Raw genomic sequence first — 24220 nt, 5'->3', positions numbered from 1 at the left:
GCTAGAACAGGACCAGCGGGAGATAGCATACTAATTGGGTGTGGGGACAGCAGAGGAGAGCGGGGTCACGTTCTCAAAAGGGGAGTTAGAAGAGATGCTGTTATAAAGTGACACACAAAAACCATCAAGCTGATACTTACCATGCCCTTCAGTCTGCAAGTGCATACATGTGAAGTCTATGCAGGGGAAATTGTAGGGGCATGAGGCTGAACATAGGCAGAGGCATGGGTGAAAGGCAGAGTAGAGAGAGAGAGAGAGAGAGAGAGAGAGAGAGAGAGAGTGAGAAAGAAAGAAACAGATAGCAAAGAAGATGGTAGTGAGCATTACGTCTTGCCATCCATCACCACTGGATCATACAATGAAATGGAACAATGGCTGAGGTAAAATAATCAGATTATGGCTTTGAAAATTTTCAGTAGAAGTACTCTATCCCTGAGCCCGACTAATACAGTAAAAAAAAGGGCTACTTTTGAAGGGTAGTTAATAATAAGGTGTCTAAAGGCAAACTGTTTTATGTGGCAGAAATGGGCTTCCATATGAATTTTCCCCTTGCTCCCCCCACCCCTCGCTGTGTCCTCCCCCTTCCTCCATTTTTTCCTTCTGCAGCATCTTCAGTGTTTACCTGTCAAGAGCGCTCCAGAGTTTAGCGGGTGGTGCGTCAGTAATAATAGACCGTATGTGGTTAAATGGACTAAACGAAGCAACAAAAATAAACTTACCTTCTTGTTCTCGGTCATGGAGGACAGAGTAGGCTTGAACTTGATGAGAATTCAGGTTGGGCTGCTCTCTGCTTTCTGTGTTGGCATTCAGATCACACACATCTGCAGCAGAATCCTAAAAAAAAAAAAAAAAAAAATTCAAATGTGTTAATGTGTTGCATCAGGTTAGCTTCTGGGCCAAGCATCAGCACTATTGGTAGTTTAAGCTCTCTCACTTTACTTACAGAGGTGGCAACATCAGTCTCTTCCATGAGCTCGCATTCAAGGTACATTTGTATCCTGTGGGAGGAAAGAAAACATGGTTGGAAACATATATTTTGTAGGCATTTATTAATAATATGCCAGCATTAAATATTTTCTAGTAAAAGTAAAAAGCCCGAGCATAATATATTTAACACTTTGAAACTAACCTTGGAGTTGTGTTAATATTGTTCTCGGCATCTACGAGAGCCTCGTTGTCAAGGTCCATTTTGAGATTCTGCTCTGGCACAAGGCCACTAAGTGGGGAACCTTGAAATGCCTGGAGGGAAAAGGAAATGTGATTCTGTTTTATGTATGAACATGAAAAAAAAAAAACATTAATGTGAAGACTTTAGTAGCTAAAGCAGGAACAGGATTGAAACTTTTGCTTGACTTTATGTGGGTGTACACAAACAGAAGTTGAAGCAAAGTGTTTAAGTACTTTAAACACAAAACTAGAGTGCAAAACTGAGCAAAAGAAAGGAAACCTCATAAAGACAACTAGTGATAAGAAAAAAAGCTTAATGGCATTTCTGTGTGTGTGTGTGTGTGTGTGTGTGTGTGTGTGTGTGTGTGTGTAGCTAGAGGAAGGCCAGTGTTTTGATGTGAATAAAGGAAGAAGAAACACAGAAAGAAGCTGTAGTGCTGACTGGGCCCTGGTGGGAACAGTACACACTTTGTTTATTCGACAAAATGGCTCATGTTCTCCGTACTGGAGGTCAGCATGTGAATCAACAACTTTGTTGTGTACAGAAAGAAATCAAACTTCTTAAAAACTAGGAGGACATTTTGTACTGGTGAGATCGAGGCCACAGTACTGAGTACACAGAGTAATATCTAGAGCTGTTATAACACAGACCCAGGTTCTCAACTATTGTGTTGCTGTAAGAAAGGCCTTTGGCTTGACAAAAGAGCAAAGAAAAGACACAAAATCTCACACACGCACAAAATAATGCTGACAAACCTCTTCATCTTCTGCATGTTGGTCGGGATCTGCACCAGAGGTCGATCCAGCATCAGCCCTCTCTTCTCTTCCACGAGACTCTGCACCTACAGTCTTCTCACTTGTATGGTCCCTGTGGGGGCCAAACACACATCAGAACCCAGATACACTCAAGAAAAAAACGTGTTTGCTAGAGTGTGTTATAATTGCACATGATGTATGCATTTACCCCAGGCCAGCTTGGCAGGATGACTCTTGGCTTTCATAGCTGCTGAGATCTTGGTCTATGGAGCTTTGTAGGTCCAGAAATTGCTGGATGGATCTCCGGAGGATACTACAGAGACACAAAAAAACATTTTATTCATGTAAAACATTTATTATTAAAATTTATATCACAGCATTATTTAATGCAAGAATCTGGTTGGTCAGAAGGTGTTGATTATATTCTATAAGACTTTAACAACTTGAAAAAAATAAAAATAAAAACTTCTGTTTAGCCAAAAGCCCACAACAACAAAATCTGAATATGAATTGAGGTTTCATTCTTTAATGAATTAAAAATCTAAGGTACATTTTTCAACTAGTAAACAAAGAAAACTCTAGCACCCTTTATTCTGAAAAAAGTTATGAAACTATTTTTACTCTTTATTGTGAAAAAGAGTAATGACAGCACACAATCTACTTGATTATATTTTGGATATAACACAGTGTTTCACTCATATCGTACCACAATAAATTCCCAAGGACGTATATCATATTTGTATAGTCTAAAGCACAGATATAAATCAGAAACCACAATAAGTAATAGCATGCACATATTTAACCCTCCTGACCTTTTGTGAAAACAGAAAATGTGTCTTTTAATAGACTAGCAGAATATGATGACAATTAAAACACAGTTCGTCTAGTGACACAGAGACTAGAAATTTACCATAACCCTAAGAAGCATAGCTTTAAATGTAGGCATGTACATTCAGTTTCTGAGCAGTCTGATCTCATGTGACTCATATTTAAGTTTCGGGATGATTCTCTCCGTGTAAGTCCTGAAAAATAACCGACCATCTTAAGCACCTCAACCCACTGAGGTCTATATTGAGGGTATTTTGGGCTCGGTACACTTTGGGTACAAAAGCTTTTTGGTTAAGTATCTGAAAGCCATGTTGCCATGTAGGGCTTTAGCTGGCACAGCTGTGGCACTAAGTTTGGAACGGGATGTTGAATGCTTATGATTCCCGTCTGTACAACTGGTCCACGTGCAGCTGCTGGGTCCCTCTTCCAAACACCACACACAATCAATCCTTACTCACTGTACACACTTAGTGCTTAGCAAGCACTAAGACCTGGGCTCTGGCTAATGCATCCTGAAATATGCGTTAAGGATGATATGCATCAAATTTAATAAGAGTATATAATAAGGCTATATCACCGAGCAATAGCCAATAAATTAACAGCACAGTTTAGTGCAATCCAGGGACATTTCCTGTTAATGCCAGATCTTTAAACTATTCTCTGTTGCAAGTCACACACACTACTAAGTTAGCTTACAAAAAAAAAACATCTCGACCGACAAAAAAAAATAAAAAAGCATCTGCGAGGTTGTACTCCTTAACTATTTTTCACCTCGCAGACCTAATACTACTGAAATGGACACATTGTTCTGACTTGCTGTGTTCTGACTTGAACCTGTTAATGGTAAGCAAGACTACTGTGAGACAATAAAACACCAGGCATAATCACTAAACAATGGTCATAATTTGGAAGTGTGGGGCTCCTGTTTTCCATCACTGATCTGACAGATTCTCTGTTCTCTTTCAAATTTTTTGAAGTCTGTTTGTAATCCTGAGCCTATAATCAGATTTGTTCAGCTTCATCTTGCTTCCCATCTACTTTGCAGGAATGATTATGACATCACTATGACAGTACAGTCAGGTTTACGCTATTACGTAAATAAAACCTGTGGTTAAAAAAGTGCAACGCTTATCGAATGCTTTTTGCTTCATGTTAATATGGAATTATATGAACAAGCAGATTCGCATGAGTAGCGGAAGTGGAAGTATGAGCACTTACCCTGCAGTTCTTGGAAGAATGCTGATAGAAGTGATATGCAAGCTGGAACAGAAAAATGGAAAGGTAACATTAGGACCTCTGACCTAATTGTAACACATTACAACTTTTGTCACAATTTTTGTCACCAGTCTCTTTGTTTAATCAACTCAATTTATGTGAAAAGACTCTAATGTTACTCTCAGCACACTGATCTATTAACAGAATTATATTTAGTCAAACACTGATATCTATTGAAATTATCATGAGCACAAAAACCTTCTTTTCAACTACTTCAAATGTTCTGCTTGCTGTTGAACTGATGCTAAACTGTATGTTGGTGCTACAGTGAGTAAATATCATCGAGCGGCAAACAAAACAAAGCGCACTCTTCCCTGTTTGGTGGCTGGCTGAGAGCTTGACCAGTTCCGTTTTTATCCACTCAAACATAAAAAAAGAATGACTGATTTTGTAAAATGTAGTTAAGTAAAAATATATTTGACTTTGAATTGTAGTGAATTATGATTAAGCAAAGTCTAATAATCAATTAAGGTAGATGTGTATCTATTGCTCCATTAGGTCCATCGGTGGTCACTCCATCAATAAAAAACAAAAACTTTCTTTCGGCTTCTCCCATTAGGGGTCGCCACAGCGGATCATCCGCATGTTTGATTTGGCACATGTTTTTACGCTGGATGCCCTTCCTAACGCAACCCTCTTCAATTATTAGGGCTTGGGACCGGCACAAAGAGTGGCTGGGGTTGGTTCCCTGACCGGGGATCGAACCCGGGCCGCAGCGGTGAGAGCGCCGCATCCTAACCACTAGACCACCAGGGGACTAGGTCACTCCATCAATAGTCAGGTTTTAATAAAAGTTTGCATTCATGCAAAATATTTCACAGTAACCATTGCAAATAAATATTGCAAATAAATATTCAATAAATACTTTAAACATTTGTAAAAAATGCCTTGGGTCTGGGTCTTGTGTTATAGCCTACCCATACACTATATCAATAAACACACTAAATACATGTATTTGCTATGATTTTTATTGATCACAATCTTACAATATTCGTCAACCATAACCCTGACACGCTGCACCAGACGCATCGACAACGGCCTGAACACCCTGTCCTTCCAATGCCACCAGGGGCAGGGTATGCAGTAAATTTTGTCCTTGCTTGGAAGTGACGGGTTTACACTGAACAGATCAAGAAGACAGTGTCTGACAGGAAGTGTGGGGGTGGGGGTTATTCAGCAGTCTGCTCAGTCCTATAAACAATCTTTGGCATGGAGGGAATGCTGCTTACATGACATACCGAGTGCCAGCTTTTGTTGAATGCCAGATTAATGACCTGAGCAGAGGAAAGCGTGACACTGACACAACAGGTGCTTGAAGAACCAGTCATGACATTGTGGTTCGGTGTAACGAGCAACGGAGACACAAATAAACATGTACACGCTCTGTATGTACAGAACGTAAATGTACATTCCATGTCGGTTAGCTATTCAGGGGCTATGGCGCAGTCTGAATCACTGGCAGCATCTACGCTGAACCCTGCTGCTGGGCAAACATTTTACAGAGCTGTGCTGTGCTCAGATTCCTAACCACAGACCAGAGAATGTGCCTTGAAAGTAAAAGTGCATGTTCTACTTCAGCGTATAGAAAGGGGAAAAATTCTAAATAAAAGAAACTAAACTAAAGATCATGTAACAAAATGTATAAAAAAAAAAAATAAATGAAGTATCTGGAATACTGTGACCCTGACTTCCTAAAACACGAGTATTGACAAATATAATTCAAACACTCAACTACTCAACAGCTCGAGAATTATTGTTATTCTGTACATGTGACAGATGAGACAAAGAGTAAGCACTCAGTGTGCTTCCTCTTCTGTTTTCACCCTGGATAAAGCAAATAACAAATGTATTCAAACAAATCAAACAAGAAGTTTACAAGAAATGACTTAAGAGTAAAAGCAAAGCTCATAAGGATTGGCCTAAACAAAATCTCTGATGAGCATACATCTGTTTGGAATCCTCAAGGATAAAATGATCTGATGTTACTTACGGTAATCTATTTGCATGTTGTTTTAGCCATGTACGGAAGGAGAAATGTGCTGTATAATTAGAAGTAAAAGCGGATCAACAACACCATCACACTTCCTCTGACTTAGCATTATAGCCTGCCAACAGCTCTCACACACATACTGTGTGTAAAGCAGAAAGCTGTCAAACACAGGAGCTGGTCATGATTCAGCAACTTTACAGTTTTGACAGAATTCGCTATAATATTTCAACTAAAAAATAAATAAATAAAAAAAGACCATGAACTCCCGAGATACACACAAAAAACAACACTGTCAAAAATAGGGTCTAGAATGGCATTTGCTGTGAAGCTAGACTACTTGGTAACTAGCATTTAATATGATCCAAATGTCATATGAAACCCTGTCCAGAGAAAAAACATCAGTAAGACCTGGCCTAGAGATCCAAAGGGATAAAAGTACTAAAAATCGTACTACAATGAACAGAGCTCTGAATTAGCAGCACACCTTCAATTTCCACAACCTTTCCAAAGTAATTCAGCCCCATTATAAAAGAAAGTATGTCCCTAGAGAGCCCCCCTCTCTCTCTCTTTCTCTCTCCATCACCTGTGCAGGAGGACTTCACAAGCCATTTTCGGCAGCCGGGGTTGCGTGAGTGAGCCGTTTTCCCTGCGTTTCCAGTTACTGTCACGTTGTTATCCGGACTGGGCGCTTTGAGGAGCTAAAGTCTGTATGAGCAGGTCAAAGAGCAAGCACAGGCTGCCGACGTTCATCATGCGGCCTATGGTCTGCGCTGTGTGTGTGAGTGTGTGTGCACGGCCTCGCCACTCTGCTGGAAAGTGCTGCAGTAAACAAGCTGGCCCCTCGCTCAAATACAGGGCTGTGTGATGCACTGTAAACAGCAGCCCTCTGAACCAATTAAAAACCTGCAGAGGAGGGACTTATCCCAACACTGTCCTATCAGCTCGGTGTATAAAGTCAGACACACAACCACCCCAACACTGCAGATCTCAGACAGACACACAGACAGTCCGGCACCTGTCATAATCCTTTTTCTATAACTTGCTCATTGGCTACGGTTCTCCTTGGCATCCTGGTTCACTCATCTTTACTCTCTTACTGGATTGTGCTTGTGTAGAGAGAATGATTCAACACCTGATCCTCTGAGGCAAACTCATGCAGATGTACCCACACACTGACAAGACAGTTCATTCCTTTCCCACCAGACATTTACTTCCTTATTCAGATTTTTCTAAACCTAAGCTTGTTCTGAGAATAGGATTTTGTATAATTGTAAAAACAAAAAAAAAAAACAAAAAAATACAAAACAAACAATTACAACATGTAGAAAGATAAAATAAACAGATATGGATGTAGTTTTTAAATAAAATCATTCACTCTCTAAAAGCATAAGCTGTTATGTCAAAATGATGATTTTTAGTGGTCTGGGAAAACCTTTTTAGATTTCCACAACGTCTGCGGAAGAATTCTGTCACTCGCACAAACCAAGACGTCGCTGTGCACGCAGAAGGTTGTTGAAGTGACTCGAACTTTTCTCTTAAAAAGACGAAAAGGATAAAAGACCAGGTTTTGATTAATAAAACACACGGTTTTGTGTTATTGCAGTATATTTGACCTATTTCAATTAATGTTTTTCACTGAAATTACATGTAAATCTTAAAGACCATGTTGGGTTAAGATCTAGCTTAACAAAAGCTTTGAGATGTCAGCAAGCTGCAAAGCCACATCAGATGTCACACTTTTAAGCGGAGGGACAGTTACATGGATGTAGCACAAATGATATAAAGCCAGATCAATTTAATTTGTATTCAGACACCACTGTCAAAATGTCATGTCTCTTGTAGCCACAGTGGGGGAAAAAACATTGTTTTACTTCTGGGCCTGTAGCTTTCACAACTATATTATGTAATGCAGAACATTTCCCCACGTGAAGGGAATTCACAGACCACCACACAAATACTATATTTTTGTACATTTAACATCCACACCCATATGTGCTGAACAGCGTGGGTGATCAGGTGACCACAGACTTTTCTTATATAGTGCTTATGATTTGATTGTGTCATGAAGCCTGACCATCCAAATTACACACCAATGAGCAGAAATGTAAGTACTTATCTTCTTAATGCTTATGCCAAGGTCAGAGACATAAATGATGAGTCATTTGCATTTGATTCATTAAGACATGATCATGTGGTTACACGGCGATGCACCAGGGCTGTGAAGAGGGGAGTAGGAAGGAAGTCAGGTGAAACTTTTTTGTGTTTTTATTTTATTAATTTTTTAAATGCCATGCCAGCTTCTATGTCTAGGTTCATGGCAAAAGCTAGGTTCAGTCAGGTTAGACTGACATGCTAGTTGATGAGATGTATTTATAATAGGTCTTTCTGTCCTCCAGTGTAGAGACGAATCTCTACACATAAAAGCTGAAAGAACAGCGCCAATGAATCCTTTCTGTTATCTCGAATTCTCCTCTGTAAAGATCAAGGTCGAAAACTAGAGGAGCTGTAGTGTTGTTAGAGGGTGAGGTGAGGATGACTTCTCCACCTCCCCCTGACTACAAGCTGTTCACACACTCAGTGCCTGAACACTGGCAACAAAGCTCAAGAACACCAGAGTATATCGCTCTGTTTATTTCAGGGGCAAATGAAAAATACTTTCCACAGCTGGCGAAAGGGATATATGTCGGGGTTTAAATTTAGCTTTTTGAAGTGTGTCGGCCTGTCAGAGTTAAAATGGAAGATCTGCTGGACTACAACACAAACAACTCGGGACTGCCCTGCTATTTATTTCCCAAAGCATGACGGTAACAAAGTTGTATTGGCTGCTTCATGAGTTTTTCTAAAGACCTTTAGTAATGCAAGTAACAAATCAGAGGACTTGTTTTTTTTATGCAAGCCAAATGAGCTCTGACTAATCATCTTCAGAATAACTAAACGAATTGACAAATATGAACTATACACAATACACATGCCTGCAATATGACGTGACCTGTTGGCTAGAGATGATAATGTAAACCATGGTGCTGGCACTAAAATGTTTAATTAGTAATGATTTTCTGTGAAAATGGGTTGTAATGAAAGTCCATGGGGTAAATAATGGACAAAATCAGTTATCTTAAAAATCCAAGCCATCCTAATTATAAATTAATATTTAAGCAAAGATTAAAATATAAAGACATTTTGATAAAACTTTTCTCCTCTCACTTGTGTATGTTAACAAATGCCAATCCCTTAAATTTTTGTGGACTTTCAAAGGGGGGGTGGATTTAATCAGTCATACAAGTATATTTGTTCAGATTGAGCTTTAATGCACTTAAAAATGTTCAGTTATTAAAAGTATTTGGAAATTTTGTTTACAACCGCGTGTCAATCAATATTTTCTAAACTTATAACAGTGTCCTGCACAGTTTTGTTTGTTGCTGTGTTTATATATTTTTTAATGTCTGGTAGAATGATTTTTTTTCTCTATGCATTTTTACTGCAGACAACTAAAGTGTGCACCATGTTGCCATCCAGTAAGTGAATATTCATTTCAAAGAGAGTTTTGTTCACACAGCGTAGCCACACTTATATCAAATATGACACCTGCTTACACTGTTTCATTTCAAAATTATTATTTTATCTTTAGGAGAAACTCTGCACTGTATTAGATATAACACAGCAACTGGTTGTATGTATCTGTACCGATGTTATGTGCTAAGCCACTTGTGATGCTAAGAATGCCATCTATTGATTGGAAATTCAGAAAAGAAGCTTATAAGCCAGTGAGCAAATGATAAGTTTTTCAGACCTGATTTGCTTTCTGATTTTAGTGGCAAAATTGTGGCTAAAATTGCATTTTTGTACTAAAATAGAGAGAGGGGAAAAAAGAATAAAAAAAATAATAAATGTCTGTAACAGAGACTACTCAGCTTTTTATCCAATAATATCCAATTTCCCTACTCCTGCCCACCCAACACTTTCTCTCACCTCAACCTGTGATTTGATATATTACATTATTGTGCAAGATGCTTTTGTTCATAGCAGCAGAAAAAATTCAGTCAGCCTTGGTTTTTTTATTTATTTTTATTTATTTCTTTTTTTTAAAGCACTAAATATGACAACAGCCTTGCACCTTGCTGTTTATCTGGATTAGCTACATTCATGCTGTCTGGTCTAGATTGAGATTTAGGACAGAGTGATATGAATAGAATGAGACATTCATTCCAATCATTTCTCCCATTTCACCAAGGATGCGTTCGGGTTATGTTACGATGATTGCTTCATCAAGTCAGGTTCATGAACATTTTCGAGTAATCATTAAGAAATAAAAAAGTACATTTTTTAAAGCCATGCTCAAATAGATAGAAAAAAACCCCCAAAATGTAGGTTTTTTAAAAGGCTAATAATGAGATGCTCCTACCTAGAAGAAGGGGTGACGTTTGAATGTTTGGCGGAAAGGGAAGAAGGACCGTCCTCGCCATCCTGCAGGAGCTCCTCACACGCTTCTATCTTCTCGTCCTCCAGGAGCTCAGTGATCTAAAGTTTGAAGTGAAACATTTCAGACATTTCATGTGCTATAGAGGACATCTCATAGCAATGTCAGTTTTTTTTGTTCTTCTGCGTTGATCATGTGAGACAAAGTCTCTAAATTTTTCGACCTTCGTTGTAGAACATGTTTATCATGCGTCTTTTTGCTTGCAGTACATTTTGATCTCCTTCATTCAACTGATAAACTATCTGAGATTAGAGTTACTCTCAAGGTAACACTAGGCCTTTGTTTGGACATGATATACAGAGTTACACAACATTTAAAAGCACAGTATTACTGATAAAGCCTTCAAGCTGAAAACAATGAGAAACTAATACAAAAAGCAGCCATGATAGTAATGTAAAAAGCCTTTTTGTACATTTAACCTAAAGCCTTGTGGCCTACACAATCGCCTGCAGCACTGCTTTGAATCCCGAACGTCCTCTACATCTGCTGCAGTGTTACTGCCATATTGCCATGGCAACCACACCGGCAGTGTCCGATTGGCTGCTTGCGGTTGCTACTCATCGTGTATGCAGATATGAGTCATATGCGGCGGGAGTAACGGCTGTGTTGCGAGCTCCGGATCTTCACACATCTCTATAGGCTTAGAGCCATTATTCCATCAGTGTAGTGGTGATAACGTTTAGCACTTGCAGTGTCTATTGTCTATGTGAAGACTCCATGTCCTAGAGATTCCTCACGTCACTCTCGTTTCGATTTAGCTCAACATGAAAATTGGTGCATTCTTGTCTGCCCATGGTGCACCGTCGTTTAGCAAATGTAAATGCTCCTGCAGTGTCACAATTAGATCATTTACACCCTCTAACACACGTCAACATGGTTATGGCGTAAATGCAAATGCACAGGCTACAAATGCAAATAGATGTTACAAGGGCTGCCACTGTGCTGTTCACAGGCTTTTATTAAATACCATGTATGGTAAGAAAGAAGCAGGCCTGTGCAAACTGTCTGACTTACTCCTTTTCATCGTAAATGATTATCAGTCTTCCCTATAGCGAACTTAGATGTATGTGGTGCAAGACTGGAAGACGCTGGATCTAAATAGTAAGTCAGGGCAAAATAGGCAGTCAGTGACTCTCAAAAGTACAGACAAATATCAACACAATACATTTTGCATATAGACGGACTATTTAAGACAATGCAGATTCAATAAGACCACAATATACAGAGTATAGAACAGATCAGTAAGGTACGTGAAGTGTAAGTGTGGCATGGAAGAAACTAGAGAAAGTGTTACTGAGAACCTTGACCTTATACCAGCCATGCTATCATTGACTAACACTTCTTGATTCTTTAACTGGCTTTCTTAGCTGATTACAATAATCTCCTATCCACCTTTACTAGACTTGAAGTCAGTGGTGTATCATCATGTGGATTGTTTCTCCCTGGAGGAACATCAGGATCAGGATCATGGGTCAACTGGCTTCATGGAAAGACTCTTTATTGGAGTCCCACAATCCCCAACACTTTTCCCTCTTGATTTGTACAGTCATATCCTTATATATCACTATTATACTAATAACACACATCTTATCTCCCTCCCATGATATGTGGACACTGGACAACCAGCTACCATTGTATCTATCCTATACAGCTCTATACGCTATACAGCTAACATCCATGCCATTCAGAATCCCCCAGCAACAAAACAGGATAACTTTGAAACAGTTCCAGGAAACAATTCCTGAGAATTTCCATGAGAATTAACAGGAATATATGGGAATAAACTGGGAAAAAAATTGCAGGCTATCCTATCACAGAGAACATAAATGAGGTTTCAAAATAAAATCTTGCAGGATAATCATTTCTTAAGTCCTGCACACAAATTATTGTGTACAAAATATTCACAGAATGTTAAATTAGATTTAAGTGTAAAACTTACTTGCGCTGTGTGAAAGATACTGTGCAACAAAATTATACTAACAATTAATATGATACTGTTTATATAAATGTCTAATTAATTACCATAAATTCCAGGTAATTTTCCAACTTGGAATATTTCTTAAATTCCCAAAATGAAGTTCCTATTTAAAGTTTCGGGGAAATTTACTCATATTGTCACAGACTTATGAGCTCAGCTTTCAGAAATGGGGTGAAATTAAGCCCCCCCCCAAAAACATCATTTAGCATAAAAAACAATCGTCTGTTTGTTCTTTATCAGAATAAAAATTAAAGACCCACTAAGACAATACCAAATGTCACTTCCATGGAAGTTTTAGCCAAGATAAACACTCTGCGGTGATATTTAGAAAAGTGTCAGTGCCTGTATGGTCCAGCAGCCCTGAGGGAAGAACGATGCTTCTGCCAAAATGCTGAAGAAAAGCATTCGGGAACATTTTGTTAAAGAAAACCACAGTACTACAACAGTCAGACAATACAAGTCTTCTAATACTGTTATAACCATGTGGCAACCATCAAAAACTATTATAGCACATAAATGAAACACCTTTAGACCTTCTATTTTCAGGCAACTAAAAGGCTGGTTTAATTAAAGGTGAAAAAATATCAAAGAAGGACACAAGGTAAAACAACCGTAGTAAGAAAAGAGCTTGAGAACAAAGCCTTAATCAACACAAATAGCATTACACACGTCTAATCACAGCCGCTTGAGTAACTTCAGCCAAATCACTTTTGTTAATCATTAGATAAGTTTCATTCTCATTGCTGCAGATCTCATAGGGTCAACATTCTCTATGCTTTGTGCCTTGCTGCCTGGCAACAGTAAGCACACTGCAGTCTTTGCTATCAGAATGGGGGTAGTGGATGATAAGGCATTAAAGGTTTTGATTGTTGTAGTTCAAAAAGCACATACAATTATTATATATATAATTTATTAAAATCACTGAAATGCAATCAGCGACTGCGGCTATACAAATTATGCCCCAAACTTAAAAGTATTTAATAATGAGAATTTATGTTCAAGTGGTCATTTTAATTACATATAATGACCGAGTCACTAATGTGTGTGATCTCTAAACCAAAGGCAAAAATAATAAATAAGTTTAGGATTGGTTTATCCATCCCTGTAACCGGGTGAGGTTCACGTGCAAGCAGCTGAAGTATGCAGAGATCACATTTTTGCTTTACCCCAGTAGGCGGTGTTGATATGCAGACCGTTCCGATTTTGCAACAGATGCATTAAAAAGTGCAGAGAATCTAATTACTGGTTGTGATGATTAATTAGAGGCTATTAAGTGTGCACGTGCAAAAAGACACACAAGAAACGTGTGCGTGCTCACACTAAGGAATAGATAAGCACACTCTGCTGTCTGTGCACATAGGTGGAAAGTTTTAGCTGCGCTGACAAATGAGCGCTCTGTGTGCTGGCACAGTTGGTTTGCCCACACTAGACAAGTGGGAAGTATTAGGAATGGGGGGGAACAAAAGGACTTGGCCTTTGGCAGTTCTTTCAGCTTGAAAGAGCACTTGGATGAGAAAAACACTGAGTAGGAATACTGGATACTTATCCTTAGAAACACTCAATACATCCATCCAAGTCCAGACATGAGATTAGAGCCTCAAAGAAGACAAGACACAACAAAGATATTCCTCCATTATTATAAGAAGAACCTTCTGAAGTTTTTTTTTTGTTTGTTTTTTTTTAAATAGAGTGACTATTCAGTCCTTTTAAAACATCAAAAACATGCAAGGCAACATCCAAAACAGCAATAGAGCCAATCACCTGCTCACAGTCTTATTTGCACAACAATCTTAACTCAGACCAACCCTAAAGCCCCAAAATACATTTATTTTACACAAGTATTCAACTGTTTTGTTATCTCAATAAAGGAGCTAGGGGCTAAACTGGTGAGACAGTTTTCTCCACTATCACACCTCTTTTCAAAACCACAGGAAGTGCAGGAATCAATTCTATTCTTTCAAACGAAGGCCATTTAAGCATGCATGCAGTAATGGCAAGGACTTGAATCGTGCTGCTCTTAAAAGCTTTTGTGAACCGAATTTTCATAATAAATGTAGTATCCAGGCAATTGGTTTCCCCAAACAGGAAGCGACAGAGCCGGCAGATTCATATCTATTTTAGTTTTCATTTGAAAACTGACGCAGCTCTGGCATCAAGCCACAAAGCTCAACCCACACTGTCTACATGTCTTCTCTATTTCCATGTGACATTTTCACAGGGTTAGGTCAAGTTCTGATAGAATGGTGTTCATGGCCTTGCTGAGGAGGAATCCCAGTTCACTGACTCACTCAGGCATTTGTGCTCTTCACACGCAGAGCAGTAAGCCTGTAAACTGATTTCCTTTTTGCCTCGACCAGGTTCCCAGAACGTCACAAGCAGTTTGCATGGGCATGGCATAAGTCAAGTCACTCAAATCAAGGTTCTTTATGAAAACAAGCCATGTTTGCATGTTTAGGTCTCAATGTATGAGAAGGTAATTGGCAGACTAAAAAAAGTTCCATTGGACATGTGAAAGAATGTGATGACTGCAGGATTTAGATATTTCAGACATCTATGGTTTACTTCATAAATAAGAAATAAGTGAAGTTTACATTCTAACATTGTGCTATTGTACCCAAGTGTGGACTGAACAAAAACTTTCATAAACCATTTAAACAAACACCAGCAATCAGCCCATAACTGCTTTTCAGCCTCAGCGATTCTCTTGAATCTAATAAACTCTTAAGCCCTATTTGGTTGGCATTATTGTTTTTGAATAAAGTCATCACTTTTACATGTCTACTCTGTTATAAATCTCTTGTATCTCTTGGTCTGCGATTAAAATAATGCAAGAAGAGCGAGTCTCTGGAGTTATTACTCCTTAAAGCCTGGATACAGCAGGGCATATATAGTTTTACATACATTTGAATATATGAAAAAAAAAAAAATTCCCAATTAAAGTTTTGTATACCTGCAGTCTTTAAAATTATATTATTATTCTCACAGTGATGTAGCTGCTCATTCTTTTATTTCTAGGAAATTAACATTACATGATATTGTGGTATATGTGTATGAATGTCTAAACTGGATTTATACCTGTAGCTATATTAGTAATCATATATTAGTAATCAGTCAAACAGTAAGAATATTGTAACGATCATTTAATAACATTGTCACTACAAAAAATTGGTGTGAATACCGATATGAAGATTAAACTGTCATTTAAAGTTAATTTGTTGATACAGTAGCTATGCATTTGTACCTGTTCGTTAATGGAGCTGTAGTCATTACTAGTGGAAAGATCATCCTCGGTGTCAAAAAAGTCCTCCCAGTTCTCAAGCAGCTCAGCCAGAATGCGGCTGACTGACTCCTGCTCCCTCAGCTCCTCCACATCTGTATCTAAGCTGCAGAGCAGAGAGAAGAAGCATTCGGGAAAACAGTAAACACGGAAATTAGAACAAGCAAAATACAAAGACTCAAAAACAACCCAGACTAATTATTGAAGGTAAGAACTCATTTTTATTGGACTATTAGGACCCATGCAGTGTCTTACTGAAAGATGTCGGGACCAAAGACGGCAGCGAGGGCGCCGATGCTCCAGCTCTCCACCTGAAGAGAAGCCACGTTAGCGAGGAAGCGGCAGAGAAAGCGCAGCAAGCTGTAGTTCACCTGGGGGAGCTGCTGCAAGACATATTTCATGTTTCCCACCAACTCGTTTTCGCCGCTGTCTTCTAAAAAAAAATAAGGGAAAACACAGTTTGTTCACTCAGGGTGAAAATATGCCAAATCAAACAGATATGAGATGTCAAAGGTGAATGAGATAAACAAGACTGCAGACGTGAGCGTATGAAGGAAAAGGGTGTTGCTTCTGCATGCAAGACTGGCACCACAAAAAGATATGGCAAACAAACACATATACAGATAGAAGGCGAGAATGTTCATAGATAAAGTTGACTTTTTACATTTGGAATGAAGGCCACATGATTGTGTAGAAGGTTAAGGTTTGGGAGGTCCCAGCCATGTTTAGACTAAAAATCTCATGACATCACTTGATTAATTTACCCTCCTTTTTTGCTAGTGTTTTTATTTTAAAGCTATAATCAAATATAAAGTTGGTCAACCGTATAAAGGCCACATAATTTTCAGTTAAAAACCAGACTTTTATATTGCCCCTTTATGTGCTGTGTAATAAATAAAATCTCATTATGACCATATATAATGCCATTATTTAAACAATACAACCCACACTAAACATATAAACACCACCCGATTGATTCATCAATGTAAAAAATTCAGCTATTCTGTAAAGAAGGTCTATTCCCAACAGGAAATTTTTTAAAAGTTAATTCATAAACTTAAAAATAAGTTTTTAAAAATAGTTTCCCACCCACTTCCTGTTATCAATAGTCACACAGTCATCCCTTCAGTCCATGTTAATATGCCTCGGCCGCCAAACAATTTTCAGATGCTTGCCACAAAACCGATCTGTTTTGAATTATCCGTTGAGAGAAACAATTGAGCAGAAGTGGAATATGCAATGCTTGTTCACTGAACATTCTAGCCCAAAATCACACCGGCAAACATCATGCTTTCTTAGTCCTAGGCAGCAGAAGTGGAAAGTAACCAAGTACATATATTTTGTTACAGTACTTAAGTAGATTTGTCTGGTATCAGTACTTTACTTCACTATTTATGTTTCAGACAACTTTTTACTTTCACTCATTACTTTTTGACACAAATATCTGTACTTTCTACTTCTTACATTTTCAAACCAGACTTCGGTTTTAATCTATATGGTGAAATGTCAATATTTTTTCTTCTCATTGAGCGCCGTTTTCAGCACATCAACCTGTTTCCTGCCATTGCGCGACTTTTCAATCTACCACTGGTGTATCATTTCCTGGCTCTCATACACCACAGACGTAGAATAATTTACGAAGATAATGAGCAGGGCAGAAGGCAACAAGAAGTATGGGGCTTACGTGGATGAGACAGAGGGAGTCAGTGATGTAAACAGAGACATTCCTGATCACATGATCATCATCATCATATTTTCTCTGTATGTGATCTATATAGTGGATTGATATTCAGCCTGGATACATTTATTGGATAACAACATTTGAAATTCATTTTTTGTATTATATATTAATTAGGGCTGTCAAAAATATCACGCTAATGCAAATGCACTAATTTTATCAATGCGCGATTAATGCAGTGCGCATTTCTGTTTGACCTTTTTTTTTTATTAAAACTATAAATAAATATAAAAGAGGCAAAATTAAAACCTTCAGTGCAGATAAGAGCAATTCACCATTCGAATCCATAAAAGGTCTAATTTTATTTGTATACACTCATAACAACAAAACGCTGTGCTTTTTTAAAATAAAGAAACCAAACATATATTAATATGATGTGACGTCCAGTTACCAGTGTGAAGCTAAAAGAGGTAGTAGTAATGGCAATTATTTATTTTATTTTATTATTTTTTTTTTTTTAACTTAAGAACATGTCAGAGCCCAAACTTCTTTACTTTAACTTGAGTAAAAAAGTATAGTCAGTACTTCAACTTTTACTGGAGTCTTTTGAAACATGAGAATCTTTACTTCTACTTAAGTGAAGGATGTGTGTGCTTTTGTCATGTCTGCTCGGCATTTCCACTACAATGTGCGGTGTTTAACAGAAACAAGGGAGCAAGTGTAAGGGGGCTGACACGATTATGCAGCAGGTATGATTATGGGTGTAATTATGCGTAATACACACCTGTCTCAATGGCAAAAGTATCATTTATCTGATTGTACAGAATAATCCAAGAATTGGAGTAATGAAAAGGGTTAGAAGACAATGTTAGCAAAAAGTTAATGTAAAAATGAATGAGAACAAGCATTCACCTTGATAAAGGTGCAGTATGTGTGTTTGTAGGTCTGCAGGAATGATGGGCTCTGGAAGCTCCTGCAGGAAGAGGCGCAGTAGGCTGACGGCTGAGGCCAGATCTGCCTCCTTTGCCAAATTCACCTCCTCACCACTGTCATAGCGCTGCCGCAGCCATTCAACATGCTCTGCATTTCCGTTCACCAGGAACAGACCTTCAAGTCCCAAGCCCCCTGTGAACACACGCACGTGAAAACACACTTTTATTTTGGTAGGGCTGTTTACAGCTTCTCTGCGATGTTGTAATGCTTGGAATTTTTAAACATGCAATCTAAAGCATGAAGAGTCTCAACTCATCATGTGACAAATAACATCATTCTCTTTAATGGAAATTCTCCACAGGCAAGCGCATACAATCCACACATAGAATACTGTTTTACTGTTTCTCTACATTTTGTGAATAATTGCAACTAATCTGCTTAATGTCATAATTTAAAATTAATTAACATTATTTTAAGAAATACAGTTTCACAACAGCCATGACTATGTCCTGATATTAGCAAAAATCTCAAGGCATAAAGTGATAAGTTTTTTTAGTTGGTTTATAAAAAACAAAAACAAACAAAAAGGCACAGGAAGTGCTCATGCCCCAGTTCATATTCCACTCCAGAGATTCTAAAATAAACTGTGGTTCATGACTGACAGCTCACAGCACATGATTGTTGCACTAAATACTGAACAGCTGAACAGTACATGTTTAAAAACAAAACCTGTCATACTTGTGCTGAAAATCAATATCAAATCAGCCCCTATTTTCAGACTTAGCTTTTGGCTTACACACTTGGCTGTCAAAAGTCTACAACTATTTGGATGTTGAACTAATTTGCAATTCTAGCTCGATAAATGTTGCTGGAAAATAACAAAAGCAGCTTTCACTGCTGAGTCCTTGGGGGTCTGGGCTGTGCTGGTTTATACATCACCAGAACTATAATTAGCATGCAGAAAGAGCTTTGCCAGGGCAAAAGCTGCTTCTATAAATCCAAGATGTCACTAGAAGATAAACACTTACTTGACGGGTGGTCTCACTAACTGCCTTATAAACATATAACTGAGCTGCTGCTGCCTGTTGCATTTAATTATGCTTCCTCCTACACTGTGTTCTAATGAACTGAAGGGAGATGCCAATGGGCTGAAATTACAGGGGTAGACTGCTAAGTGGGGAAAAAAATACACAGGTCACAACCAAACCCGCAATCCACCTTAACCGAAATTATTATTAGACTATTAAAAAAAGGCAACCGGAAAACACTGACCTGAAGTATAATTTGAGTAGAAAAGCCAGGATGTTACTGTCAAGTTTAAATTAGAATACTTCATAAGTATTATAATGATATATAAACACAATGTTTAATGTTCGCTCTATAAATGTTATGACCAAATTCAAGAGCTACAAGACCCTCACATATTTAGGTATTTGTAATGAGTATATAGTTGTGTACTCAAACTGTACTCATAAAGGAAGCCCAAAGAGCTGATGACTGTTGTTGCAGCAAGCTACGCCTTAACAGGAAGCCCAGTGAACAAGGGGCAATAACGCACACTGTCTTTTTTTAAGGATGCCTTGTGCTGTACTATTACACTTCAAAAAGTGACAAAGACATGACTTTAAGAAGAACATCAATGTAAAGAAAGCAAACAACCCTATTCACATAAATCCAATGAGTGTCAGGTTACCAATCACATGAAATATTTACAAATAAAGTAGGAAAACATTACACTAACTGCTACAACTGCAAAATGTACACTATATTCTGCAAAGGTTTGTGGACACCTGGTCATAGGTGTGGTATGTGCTTTTTTTAATCTGCTCTTATAATTCCCTTCACTCTTCTGGGAAGATGTTTAACTAGATGTTTGGAGTGTGCTTGTGGATATTTGTGTTCATCAGCCACAAAGGTGTTAGGTAAAGTCAGGTGGTGATGTAGGTGAGGAGGTATGGGGTGCAGTTAGTGTTCTGATTCATCCCAAAAGTGTTCAGTAGGGTTGAGATGAGAGCTCTATAGCAGGCCACTCAAGATTGTCTACTCCAAACCATATCGTCATGAAGCGCACTTTGTATACCACATCTAAGGATTTTCTATACAGTTGTGTGCCTCAAGCTTTGTGGTAACAGTTTGGAAAAGAACCACATATGGCAGGAAAGATCACGTGTCCCAATACTTTTGGCCATAGTGTACATCATTATTGATACACCTCCCAACATTGCGGTTTCTTTATTTAAGTCTATAGACTCAATGCAAGCAGCAGCAGCTTCAATTCAAACTTCTTGAGTTTGAGTCGATCCTGGTCCAATTTGCAAATGAAGACTGGTGGAAGGAACAAGGCAAATTGGGCTGGAGGTGCTTGTTTTTTGCATTTTCAGTGAACCTGGTATTATCTGCAGGCTTTTTGCAGGACCACATTTTTTTTCTGTGGAATTAAAACGAGATGCCGGCTTCCACTCACCATGCTCTTCAATGTATTCCACGATGGTCCTAACTAACAGGGGAACCTCCTGACCCGGCTGCCCGCTCTGCTGCACCTCCTCCAGAGGAATACCGAACACCCTGGCTGTGTTTAGGGACTCACTCAGGGTACGAGAGAGGCTCTTCCTCATCGCTTCCACAGCCGCACCACTTCAGTTGCTCTGCATGACCAAAGAACACAGAGCAGAGTCAATGGAAATGCTACAAATATAACAACAAAAACAAAACAGGCTGAGCAGAAAGGGGCCACTCCCAAACCAGAAGCTACGCTTATCTCGCTCAGACTTCTGAGCTGAGGAGCCGGGTTATGTAAGGGACATGACAAGGTCGTGTAAAACGATCTGACAAACTGCAAATGTGGTATGCAGACCACACTGATGGAAGCAGGTGGCTAAGCTGTAAGATCACATCATATAATTATCAATACACAGACACAGGCTAATTTTTATTTTTATTCCAAAATTGCTATGATTTCCAAGTATTTTAATTTATTTGTATTGAAAGCATTGTTTTTTATATTTAAAAAAATATATACAAAATATTGTTTATAGATAGACAGAAATATAGAAAGATAGAAAGATAGACAGACAGACAGACAGACAGACAGATAAGAATAATAAGCTGTATGGATATTACTCACCAGGTTTTAATTTTAAAATCCAGATGTTTATTGTATCCTCTGCTCTACTCACTAGCAGTAAATTGATAGACCATCTATGGCTGCTTCAGGTTATGGCAAAAGATGAGCCTGTAGTTCCTCATTGACGGACCGCAAATCCTGTTCAGGACGTCAGTAGTTAAACTAAAAAAAAGAGAGAGAACAGCAAAGATGCAATGAGAAAAACTAGTCCTCTATTAACTTGGGGAATAATGTATTAAAACACTGTGTGACACACGGTTATGTTATGAAGTTGTGTTAACTACAGCTGTGTTCCATCTCCATAAAACTGTTTTTGAGTTCAAAGCATTCGAATACAAAATTGATATTAAATGAATGTAATCTGTTTGCATGCATGACATAAGAAAGGTTGTTAATACATGCACCTGGAGAGAATATAACATTTAAAAACATTAAAAAAAATAAGAATACTTTCAAATAAAACAATGATTTTTCTGTACAGAAACTGTATGCAGAGCTGCGCATAAAAACCGAAACAAAAATGATCAAAAGAAAAATATCAAACTTATACTATATATGAACAAAAGTATTGGGACACATGACTGCAGCAAAAAGTAGCTCTTTACCAAATGATGGTGGAGGCACACAATTGTCTAAGATGTCTTTGGATGTGGGAGTTTCACTTCACTTGAGCTAGGAGACCCAAACCTGTTCCAGTATGACAATACCCCTGTGCACAAAGCCAACTCAATGAAGAAATCATTCACATGGGTTGAAGCGGAAGATCTTAAGCAGCCTTTATTTATAAAGATTGCCCTCTGGAATATTCCTCTTAATCTCCTTGTGAAACATGGCATCACTCTTTCAGTTACTGAACTACCTCAATCATCGCTCACACAAAGCTCTTTCGAGATGGGTGAAGCAGCCCACTTCAGATCATCTACCTAGCTGTGTAATTACACACCCTTGTGCACTTAGTGAATGATCTTTTATATGTTTATATATTTAGTATATAATAAGCGCTATCTTGTATCACCTGCATGAAATGGGGTCAAACTGCTAATCAAACTGAGTGCGAGGTGACACGCATGTACAAACATCTTGGCTTTTGCGCATCAGAGAAGAGTTCAGCTATTAATCCCACACATTCGAAAGCGATGACCTTTCAGCACACAAAGTCTGCCATTGTTGGAGAAGCTCATGAAACCGGCAGAGTGCCAGCAGTCCGGTGCATTCAATTTTTCTTTTTTGTCTGACGTACCACATGTTCCTCATTGTTTACCTTTCGATTGTTCTGTAACTGGTCCCATTTGAGTAGTAGTGCTAGAGTCAGAAACAACTTAAATCATCTAAGCCCACTAACTTGTGTACATGCTGGCTTCAGGGGCGAGCGCTCGCATGCAATTAATTAGTAATGATGGATCTATTTAGGAGGCAGCCGAACGACAGCCATGTTGATGACATGGGAGCGGGTCATACCGAGAGCAGCACTATGGCTACAGCAAAACAACCATTCTGTTGTAAATGCGGCGATCTCAGTGTATCTACCGGACGAAAAGAAAGCTTTCTTTGTGGCAAATGGAAATTTCCACTCTGACGCACACACGGTACGAAACACTTAGACTACTCTGCAAAGTGGCAACACAGAATTACGCGCTAATGATTAGCACCCATGGAAGAGAATCCAGCAAAATGTTCATGCCGTTCACAAAGGGACCACAAGGAGTAAAGAGACAGGACAACACCAAATCGCACATGCTCTTTGGGGAATTTTACTGCTCCATTTCTCTGAAGTGTACAGTGAACAACTTCTTAGGAAACATGAGCTCAATCAAAATTCCCCAAATACTCCGCAAAAAACAGTAGACTAATAAATAGAACAACAATAGACTAATAAATCAAGTACTGCAGATTGTTTCCTACAAATCACAGGGTTTTTTTGGCAAGTCAACAACCATCTGTTTATGTTACGTTGCATGTTCTTAGTCCCCCTCCACACACACACACACACACACACACACACTGATGGATGCTGAAAGGAACATGCTATAATTTTATAAAATAATATTTTCAAAAAATAAAAACAGATAGTCAATTGTGGAACATTAGTTTTATGTTTCTATAGATAAAAATATATTTAATAATAATAAAAAGGTAAAAGATTCAACTCACAAATAAATTGTACAATAGTAATAATACATTTACACAACTATTTATATTTTAGAATCTAAAAAAAAAAAAAAAAAAAAAAGGATCCTTCTCTTAGAAAAATTGTAAATATATTTTTACTCTGAAGTCAAATATTTGCATATATTAATATCAATGTGATAATTTTGGCTTTTGTCTGATTGCTTTCGGTTTATTCAGATCTGTTCTCTTGACCGGGCCTCTATGTTATGCCCTGAGATGACAAACCACACTCTCCTCGAGCATAACAGGAAGTATGATCGCATTTTAGTTTCATTACTGGGGAAAAAAAAGATTTCTACTAAATCTCATGTGACAGTTAACACCCTAAGCAATAAAAAAAAAAAAACATGGTTTATTGTTTTTGGCACTAACTGACCAAGAATACTATCACCGTCTAAATAGCATTATCCCAGATAACTGCTACTGCTTATCTAGTGCACACACATACACATACACGCATATGGTACTCCAACTGTTTTCCCGACTCGCTGCGGGATGAGTCTGAAAAGAAGCTGTCGCTTGGCACAGAGGCCTTCATCTGGGCCAAGTAAGAGAGGGAGAGAAATCT

The 24220-nt window shown here is 38.4% G+C and overlaps 1 protein-coding gene across 9 annotated transcripts in view; it reads right to left on the bottom strand.

Moving 5' to 3' along the window:
* The window catches only part of fam13b (family with sequence similarity 13 member B), a 36929-nt gene that overhangs the window by 8850 nt on the left and 3859 nt on the right, over window positions 1–24220 (bottom strand). For 5 of the 9 annotated variants that reach the window (XM_046849043.1, XM_046849041.1, XM_046849044.1 and 2 more), the window contains 14 exons: window positions 21484–21645; window positions 20824–21004; window positions 18339–18551; window positions 16004–16181; window positions 15713–15854; window positions 10419–10534; window positions 7449–7550; window positions 3970–4011; window positions 2132–2236; window positions 1924–2035; window positions 1130–1239; window positions 944–998; window positions 720–834; window positions 141–206 (listed from right to left, as the gene is read on the bottom strand). In XM_046849043.1, coding sequence (XP_046704999.1) covers window positions 141–206; window positions 720–834; window positions 944–998; window positions 1130–1239; window positions 1924–2035; window positions 2132–2236; window positions 3970–4011; window positions 7449–7550; window positions 10419–10534; window positions 15713–15854; window positions 16004–16181; window positions 18339–18551; window positions 20824–20974 — 1507 coding nt within the window. In that variant the 5' untranslated portion in view covers window positions 20975–21004; window positions 21484–21645. The remainder of the gene's footprint in view (window positions 1–140; window positions 207–719; window positions 835–943; window positions 999–1129; window positions 1240–1923; window positions 2036–2131; window positions 2237–3969; window positions 4012–7448; window positions 7551–10418; window positions 10535–15712; window positions 15855–16003; window positions 16182–18338; window positions 18552–20823; window positions 21005–21483; window positions 21646–24220) is intronic. The other 4 variants (XM_046849048.1, XM_046849050.1, XM_046849045.1 and 1 more) reach the window with 3 other exon arrangements.

This window comes from Silurus meridionalis, chromosome 5 (genome assembly GCF_014805685.1).
Source record: "Silurus meridionalis isolate SWU-2019-XX chromosome 5, ASM1480568v1, whole genome shotgun sequence".
NCBI classification, from domain to species: domain Eukaryota; kingdom Metazoa; phylum Chordata; class Actinopteri; order Siluriformes; family Siluridae; genus Silurus; species Silurus meridionalis.
Note: the sequence above shows the minus strand (reverse complement) of the source record. Positions and strands in the feature narration are given on the sequence as shown.